Source organism: Hetaerina americana, unplaced genomic scaffold (genome assembly GCF_022747635.1).
Source record: "Hetaerina americana unplaced genomic scaffold, ioHetAmer1.1.p SCAF_2, whole genome shotgun sequence".
NCBI classification, from domain to species: Eukaryota; Metazoa; Arthropoda; class Insecta; order Odonata; family Calopterygidae; genus Hetaerina; species Hetaerina americana.
In genome coordinates this window covers 88,432,628-88,441,261 of record NW_027286763.1, presented here as the reverse complement: position 1 = coordinate 88,441,261, position 8,634 = coordinate 88,432,628, and the positions used below count along the sequence as shown (strand labels likewise).

Here is an 8,634-nt window from a genome sequence, read left to right as displayed (position 1 = left end):
CAAACTCAGGAATTTAAAAAGCAGGATCAAACACTCCTGTATGTTATATTATCCTCAGCCTTTTTTCGGTAAATTATAAGAAATGGTTACACCGAATTCGAAGGGTACGGCAGCTATTCTGGCGATTATCGTAATCTCCGGGTGCCCCAGCGACCGCTGATTCGATTCAAGGTCAAATCATAATGAAAGGGAACCTCTCAAAGGTAGTTTACCTCTGAATTTTTCCTGTCCCAAAAATCTATTATGTAATATGTTTCACTTAAATTCCTGTTCTTTGCCCTACTCTTTACTTCCTTGTTCCGCCTTCCAGTCTTCCTCCTTCCGTGATTATAATCAAGCTTACTTAACATTCGCCGAATAGCGTAACACCAATATTTACAAAAGGAGACAAGGAGGAACCGAGCAATGACAGACCTATTTCCCTCACATCCATTTCGTACAAGGCTATGGAACATATAGTTGCTAGTTCGATCGTGAGACACCTCGATAATCAGGAGTTAATAATGAAAAATCAGCACGGTTTTCGAAAAGGTAGAACTTGCAAGACACAACTTGCGCTTTTTGTTCATGATATTCTTATTTCGGGAGACAGCAATGTTCCATTGGACGTTGTTTTTCTAGATTTTAAGAAAGCTTTTGACGAAGTACCTCATAGTAAATTAGTCACAAATCTAGAAGCATATGACATAGATAAAAATATCCTGGGTTGGATTAAAGACTTTTGAATGGTCGGGAACAAAGAGTAGCCATATATGGAGTTGGCTTAAATGCAGTAGATGTTACTTTAGGTGTTCATCAGGGAAGTGTTGTCGGGCCTATTAATTAATATTTTACGTTAATGACATTCACTCCGTCGTCACTAGTAAGATGCGTTTATTTGCCGACGATGCAGTGGTTTACCGTGATATCCCTGATCCTGAGGACACAGCAGCTTTATCAGATGACCTTAATGCTATAAAACGCAGGTGCGACACTTAGCAATTAGAATTAAACTTTAAAAAGTGCGTAGTGATTAATTTTTGGAAAAATAGAAATTCCCTCCCGAAAGCCCACTGCATCGGGAACACCGAAATGGAATGTGTAGACTCGATTAAATGCCTGTAGGCTTTACCCTTACTCACGATCTCTCCTAGCTGAACCATATACGAGGAATATGTGGTTAAGCCAACAAAAAAATAGGATTTATTAGAAGAGTACTAGGTAAATACGATAAAAGGACCAAAGAGAAGTGCCATTAGATTCCTAAATTCACAGCCCCGAGAGTATATAATAGCACCGAAAATTCTTATTGTAAAATTAAATAAAATTTCATTATTATTGCAAATAATTCTCGATCATTCATGAAATCATTCCCTCGCCTTTTAATATTTCACGAAGAGGAATTATACGCAATAACTATGATTACATTGAATAATTCCCAATTAAATTGATAAGTTACGCCGAATGTTAAGGGATCTTTGATTTGATTCGATTTTCGGATTATATTGCCGCACCTGGAAAAATGGTCTCCTCAGTTTTCAATTGAATAGAGATTTGCAATTCATGAATGTTATTATTTTGGCGTTAATCCGAAAACAGCAATTATCTAAGATATTTTTTTCTAACAATAGAACAGAATATTCCTTAGACCAACTGCGAATGTTAAATCACTAACCACAGTAATCAAATTGAACGTGAGTAGGGCTAGAGAGGTTAAAGGATGCTCCGGGAATTCAAAATATCATACAGTTCCCTTACATTTGGGAAGTTCGTAGAGAAAATGCAATTCCTGAAACAAGCCATCATCAATTTTGTGTTTATCTAAATTGGTATAAATTTAGATTTTGCCACTGCGTGTTTAATTGGGGTTAACCAAATCACTAGGGCTGTTATTTGGGAGAATGAGCTCTAATATAATCCTCATCATCACGGGCGTTCAGGTTTGTATTCACAGTCAACAATTATTTATCGAAAAATTACAGATTGGTAAATATGTGAGAATTGCCGCGATCACTTTCCGAAATATCCACCGGCAAAATTTGAAGCAGCTTCTCTGCGGTTGTAAGTCCAACGCTTGATCCACTTCATTTTTGTAGCTAGAGTCCACAAAATAACATAAGGTCTGAAAAATAATGCGAGGAATCGGGTCCAAAGACACGAATGAAAAATGCACAGCCAAACTCTTATTTATGTATTATTCTCAGTTTTTCTTCGGTAAATAATATGAAATGATTACACATTACGTATTTCGAAGGCGATGACCGGATATCGTAAATACCCAGTACTCCAGGGACAGCGGATTCGATTCAAGGTAATCATCATTATTAAAGGTAATTTGCCTCTTGAAAGTAATTTTCCTGTCGCTGTTGACGGTCTCTAAAAACTATCATATAATACGTACCCCGCTGAATTCCTCTTTTCTCCTACTCTATTCCATTTTAATTCTTCGTATCGACTTCTTGTCTTCTCGGAGTCGCGATTAAAGCATATTCTCTTCCTCTTTCTTCCAAGCCTTCTTAACATTCTCCTTTAAATACAGCCGTCAACATTCCATTACCTTTATGGAATATCACGAAGTGAGTAGTAATAGAAACAGGGAAGGAATTTCCTTGTTTCTATTGTAAACTTTTAATTTCGTCTTCAGTCTTTCTCGCAGTCCAACTTACTCTAACAACTAGCATAATTCCCCATCATAAAGTCTTTACGGCCATTTTACCTGTTGATTTAATTGGTTAGATTTGATTGATTTCAAATGTTATCAGCTATTGAATTTGACTCTCTAATATTATTTCGTTGGAGATTAACACAAGGGTCAAATATTGATCGATGCAAATCTGTGAAATGCTGTTTCTTTTCTGGGATTATATTATATTCGAGGTAAACAAAGAGCCCATTTTAACCTTGTAATTACTCACGAGCTCGAAGAAAAATCACATTTTAGTTCCCAAGCTGCCTTACGTAACATTTCCGCAAATCTTTCCTGTTGCTGAAAAAAGCCGTCTAATCAGTAGACGTATACGTTAGCGAAAAAATGAATAGGCATTTGTGTGAAGTTTGTATAAATGTTTAATAAATGTTAATAAAGACTTTATTTAACGTCAAATCCTATATACTTAAAAAAATATATTTATTAAAGTATATGTCGGAAATGATTCCTTACGCTCGAAAAACTGCCTACATTGAACTTTTTGCATTAATTTTAATTGCACCCGGTTTAAATTTCAAGACGTCCTCAACTATTTGTCATTTCCAGTCGTGAAGAGAATCAGGGGCGAAGTGACAAACGAATCGACTGATATCTTACGTTGTTTGGAAGTGGCGCCTGGATGTTTGCATGAGAATCCTGGCAGGACTGTCTGCTTTACATTATACAGTACCCTGCAAACCACCGCTATAGTGTGGGGCGGGGGGTTATTACACACCAGACTTGTTTTGACCCAAAATACTTTGTCCACTACCCTATCGCGGTCGGATGACGTTATTCTGATCCCAGAGTGATAGGTAGGTGAAAGGATGACCTTTACATAGCTTTTAGATCATGGAAAGGTCTGGGTTACCGTTTCACTCTGCAACCAACTTTTGAGAAATTCAAACATTTCTTCTCTCCTAAATTCGCCTCATTCGTACCTCACTTCCTCGTGCACTGACTGAAGGCAAACTTATAGATGGATCCCCGGTTGTTTGATTCCCCAAAACCCCTAAAAATTATCTGTTTGGTTATTTTTTACAAGTACAAGTACTCTTTGATGACCTGGGTCCCTGATGAATGAGTATTCTACAAGCCATACCCAGAGAAGGAAAAGTATTAGGTAAAATTCATTTCAAACCATTTACATAGCTATAATGCATGGATTGGCATATTTCGGCTTCACCACCAATAATTTTTTTCATTAAAAGACTTACCTTTCTATAGATAATATTCAATTGATTCTTATACGAACACTGATGATCTTTCGGCCAAATTTTATATTCGTGTAGTAAGGGTATGAAAGTTCAAGTGGTCTAAACGGTCGCATGCTGTTCCAACTTGATTGGTGCTCTCCGGGTTACCTTTATTGCAAATGTTTCCATTTATTTTTACAAATTTAATACTGCATCTTAAATTCAGTCGCTCTGCAATTGTTGATTTTCTCAGTCCTAGAAAGCTATAGGGAATAATCGAAGTGTTGCTTGAGTATCCTACGCTTGCATTATCAAATATTCTCCTTCGTAACTCATGGTCACAGCAATGGAGCAATTAGTAATATGATTTGAATCTTTGAAGCCGAAAAAATTATTTGCTTACCATTGAGAGCTTTTAGTCAACAAGGTTAATAATTAAGTGCATGCTGTATTACGCGGTTTCTACGGCGCATTAAGTGATTCTTTTGTTTTAGGCCCGTTGGGTATTTCTAAAATAAAAGATTGTTAAGGTAACTTTACTTCTACATCTAAACCAGAATACTTATGTACATTGTTACTAATTAACATGAAATATTGGTATTTTAATTGACAGTGATGCTGAGAGGTCTCTGACGACGATGTTACCCATCCTTTTCAATTTTCTACGGGTGTATGCCCCATATGTAACGTTGCCGGTAGCAGCAGTTATAGGATTTGTTGGTTATCAGCTGGAAAGCAGACTATCTGATAGGTATACTCCTGTTGAACCTGGAAGTATCGAAGAAAGGAGGGAAGAACGGCTTCTCAACGAAGAATTGAAAAAAGACTTAACAAATGTCGACAGCTTGAAGGAAAAGAAGTTTGTGCCTAAAACAGTTTTTGAAAAAAATGTATCTCCGTCTTTACTTGAGTCTAATAAGTAGAATTAGAATTTCGGTTACTCATATGTAAATACTGCGCTACATTATTACATAAATATTTGCTTCCTTTTGAAATGTTGTTTTCGCTGATTTTCTAATTTACCTTCCCAGAATGCAGCGTGTAAATAAATTGACTAATGAAATGCCCCAAAAGGTCATTGTGTTTTTAATTCTGCTAGGGATTCGAAAACTGTTGTTGTTGGCTACCTTGAATTGGTAAACAGACGGATGGTACATACCAGGTATATATGATTTATGATGAACATCTATTGTGTAGGCTCAATCGTTAAAAGCACTGTATAACACGGTGTCGTAAAGTGAAATGACATTGCATGGCCTAGAAGCTGTGGAGAACTGGCTTCAACTTAATATGGATGAACTCGCCTAGATTTTGTAGGTGGAAGATTGATACGTTTGCGAAATATAGAAAGGTGTAAAAATGAGTGATCAGGAGGAAGAAATCCAGATGGTAAATTATCCAAGGTTCTCTAACGAGGAAGATGATAACTTTGAGGACATATCACAATATCCAATCGTAAGTATCGCAAATTAATGAATGTGAAACTGAAATCCATGTTAAGATAGTGCATTTCATGCTTGGACACCTGTACGAAGAATTATAAAATTCAGTTTTCCTTAGCATCACAGTAGCTCTACTATTTTCATTTTTACATAATGTTAGGCAAATGTTTATACAAAAAGTTAAGCTGGAAATCTTGTGAAGTTGTAATCTATTAAATGTAATAGTTTGCAAGTGCAAACGCAGAATATTCGGCATCCTCCCCTTATCTTATTGTTGCAATATAATGCAATTAGGATTTTGAGGTAGCTACCTACATAAGGTATCTCTGCGCATAAAACTACAATTCCCATAAGCTTTTTAATCTAGGAGAAATGAGTGTATATTGAGGATGGAGATGTCGGATCTAAATTACGAGAAATGCAGCCGAGTCTCACATAAAGTTGGTGCTATTATTTTTCTTTCATCAAGAAAGTGATATTTATGATTTACATTCATTTTAAAATGGCTTTTTCAGCGCTTTGGTAAATCATTGCTTTTATAATCTGTAAATATTAATTTTTGTGTAATGCTTAGATGCCTAGTCATCCATATACCTTTCTTGCATGAAAATACTTTTTGAACTGCCAATGAAGAAGCAATATAAATGGATGCTGAATTAAGCGTGTTTCGTATGTGAAATGTACATCGAGCCAAAGTTTGCTTATTTTTTGTATAAGTCGTATTGTCTTGAGCTCTCAAAGGTCATGCATAAGAACCTGAAATGTGAAAGGACTTCCAGTTAATAAACCAAAATCTTATGATAGGATCGATTCCAGAACTTCATGCAGAGGAAGCAACTTACTCCTGTTTTAATTGCATGTGTAAATTCAGGGTAAGAAGAGGGTTTCTGCATCTCAGGAGGATTTACAAAGCATTGATAAAAAAAGGTAGTGGTGTGCAAAATATAATATTCTTCTTATATAAACCTGTAATTCATGAAATCCTCTGAAGCAATGAGTAGGAGGTTGTTTTCATTGAATGATAATTTTATAATGAGTGGGGCAATCTGAGAAGGCAGTAGACAGAAAGGGAAAGGTTACATCCTGTGAATGAATATTGACTGAATTGACTTGTATTCATTTACACTTTGGGCTCTTGAACCTCGTGACTTCTGGGAGCTTCCTTACTGCATGTATTCTTAAAGCGTGCATACCTCCCCCAGAGTTCCCTATAATGCATTGAATGCTAATCCGACAGATTTTAAATGCACAAAGCAAAGGAACTGCAGTACATGCTAAAGCAAAAAAATAAAATTGAGTACATCATGACTGGAAGCTGTCAAGTGGAATATGGCATCCATGCAATCATTAATTATTAGTAGTATTTCCTAGCTTATGGTAGGTTTTTTGATGGACCCTGGCACTGTACAAAATTGTACTCCTAAAAAAGTCCTAACTAACATGTCTCAAAAAATCTTAAAACCCCTTATAATTATTCATTCTTTAGCTCTGAATACTTTCTATGTCCCGAAATATAATCCAAAATGTTTAATCACTTCCATTCTCTACAACCCTTCCTCATAATTCTCCCCTATATAAGCATCTTCAGCATTGCTTTACCTTGCAGTAACTCCTGCATCCACCTTTCCTGCCTTCTTCAAAATCTCCCAACATCCATCATGTTGTTGAGATAGAAGGATAAGTATAAACTGATGAATTTGAGGTTCTTGTCATATGCCCACAATCAGCTGTGATGGTTTTTATGAGCCATTTCATAAGCATGGAGTATATTTATCTTAATTCATTAAATTCAATACCAAAATTTATCAAGAAAGTATTATTTAAGAATATGTCTAGTTAAATTTAGTTGACTGTATTCGAGAGAAAGTTCAAAGGCTTTGAGATCAGTTATTTGTGTGACACCATGTTAAACACAGTATTGCCTACCAAACTGATGGCATTAGAATCATGCTATGCCTAATATATGCCACAAATACACTCAGTTTTATAGGTGTTGATAAGCCTTCCTATAAAACTATTGGGCTACTTTAGCCTTAGGTATCATTATTGTATACTTTTCCCCATACCATACCTCTTTTAATATAACATGTAGAGAAGCATGGAATATATAAATACCATAAAGTCAAGACACTTGGGCTTATTGAGTGATTCACAATGTTCATGAGAGGCTGAATTGGGAAAACTATTCCTTTTTCTGGTGTGAAATAATGCATGACATCTTGTTCATATCTCCATAGTCTAGGGCTATGTGTAAGATGGGAATGGAGAAGTGCTTAGTGTGCATTAATAACTTTTTCGTCATCTAACTCATTTTAAGTATCCTTGGCAAAAAAGATTGTCAAGTTTTGCTACCAGCAAAGCTGAATGTGTTCTCTCAGCTCAGATTCTCCACTGGATTATGTCAGATGTTTCAATGGACAGAGGGTGTTGGCTTGACACACTGAGGGTGATAGATGAGTTTTCCATCAAAACTTCATTCATGGAAGAGGACCTTAGAAACCATCATCCAGATTGTCCAATAGGAAACATCGGGATCATTAGTCACCAAAGATGAAGTAACTAACTTCATGATAATTTAGTCTCTATAGAAAATGTGAGCAATTTTTCAAGTTATTTTCATGTACTCCAGATTGCAGTAAGTATGCAGGGAGAGATAGGCGTTTTACAGGATTCATGGAAAGTTTGCTGACAGTAAACAAACCATTGACTTGGGTTTAGGGATCCTGCAGACTTATAGCCCATACTTTTAACAATACTGAGCACTGCAATCCAAATGACCTGTTCCCTTTCAAAGATATTCTTCTCACCATGTATACCACTTTTGAAATTCTCATGCGCTCTTTGATTTATCCTCCTACTCATCTCTCTGCTTAGTCAGAGAATCAACCTATCACATGCCTCATGATTCCGGATCCACTTTTCATCTGAGTGTAATACTGAGTGAGCTTTCTCATTTTGCCTTGCAAACAAATAATCAAGATGACTTTTTTCTACGCTCATATTAAAGAGTATTTCAGTTCCTCATTTTATTAAAACCACCTTTCTCTTTGTTTGAAGAGAGACTGAAAGGTGTAGTGAGGAATAAGGATCCATAAATATTAAGGGAATAAAAGTTACTTCCTTGTGGGTTCCTAGCCGCATGGGAATTGCTGGAAATCAAAAGATTGTCAAAGCAGTGAAGAAGACACTTTGTGGGACCAATTGTGTATCATATCTTGTGTCCTTAGATGATTTAAGGGCTGTTTCAAAATGAAGCCCAATGCAATGGCAGGAATTCTAGCACAACCCAATGAGTAAGAAATTTATTCATCATGAAGCCAGTGGTATTGAG

General features: G+C 36.2%; 2 protein-coding genes across 2 annotated transcripts in view; both read left to right on the top strand.

The window, feature by feature from the left end:
• Positions 1 to 4,341: 4,341 nt before the first annotated feature.
• LOC139688281 (small integral membrane protein 12-A) lies at positions 4,342 to 4,902 on the top strand. Its single transcript, XM_071585766.1, has 2 exons — positions 4,342 to 4,391; positions 4,475 to 4,902. The coding sequence occupies exon 2, from the start codon at positions 4,500 to 4,502 to the stop codon at positions 4,782 to 4,784; it is 285 nt and encodes a 94-aa protein (XP_071441867.1). The 5' UTR covers positions 4,342 to 4,391; positions 4,475 to 4,499; the 3' UTR covers positions 4,785 to 4,902.
• Positions 4,903 to 5,049: 147 nt separating this feature from the next.
• Positions 5,050 to 8,634, top strand: part of LOC139688280 (anoctamin-1-like) — a 31,108-nt gene continuing 27,523 nt past the window's right edge. Inside the window, exon 1 of the mRNA XM_071585765.1 lies at positions 5,050 to 5,316. Within this exon, the coding sequence (XP_071441866.1) occupies positions 5,221 to 5,316 (96 nt within the window). The 5' untranslated portion in view covers positions 5,050 to 5,220. The remainder of the gene's footprint in view (positions 5,317 to 8,634) is intronic.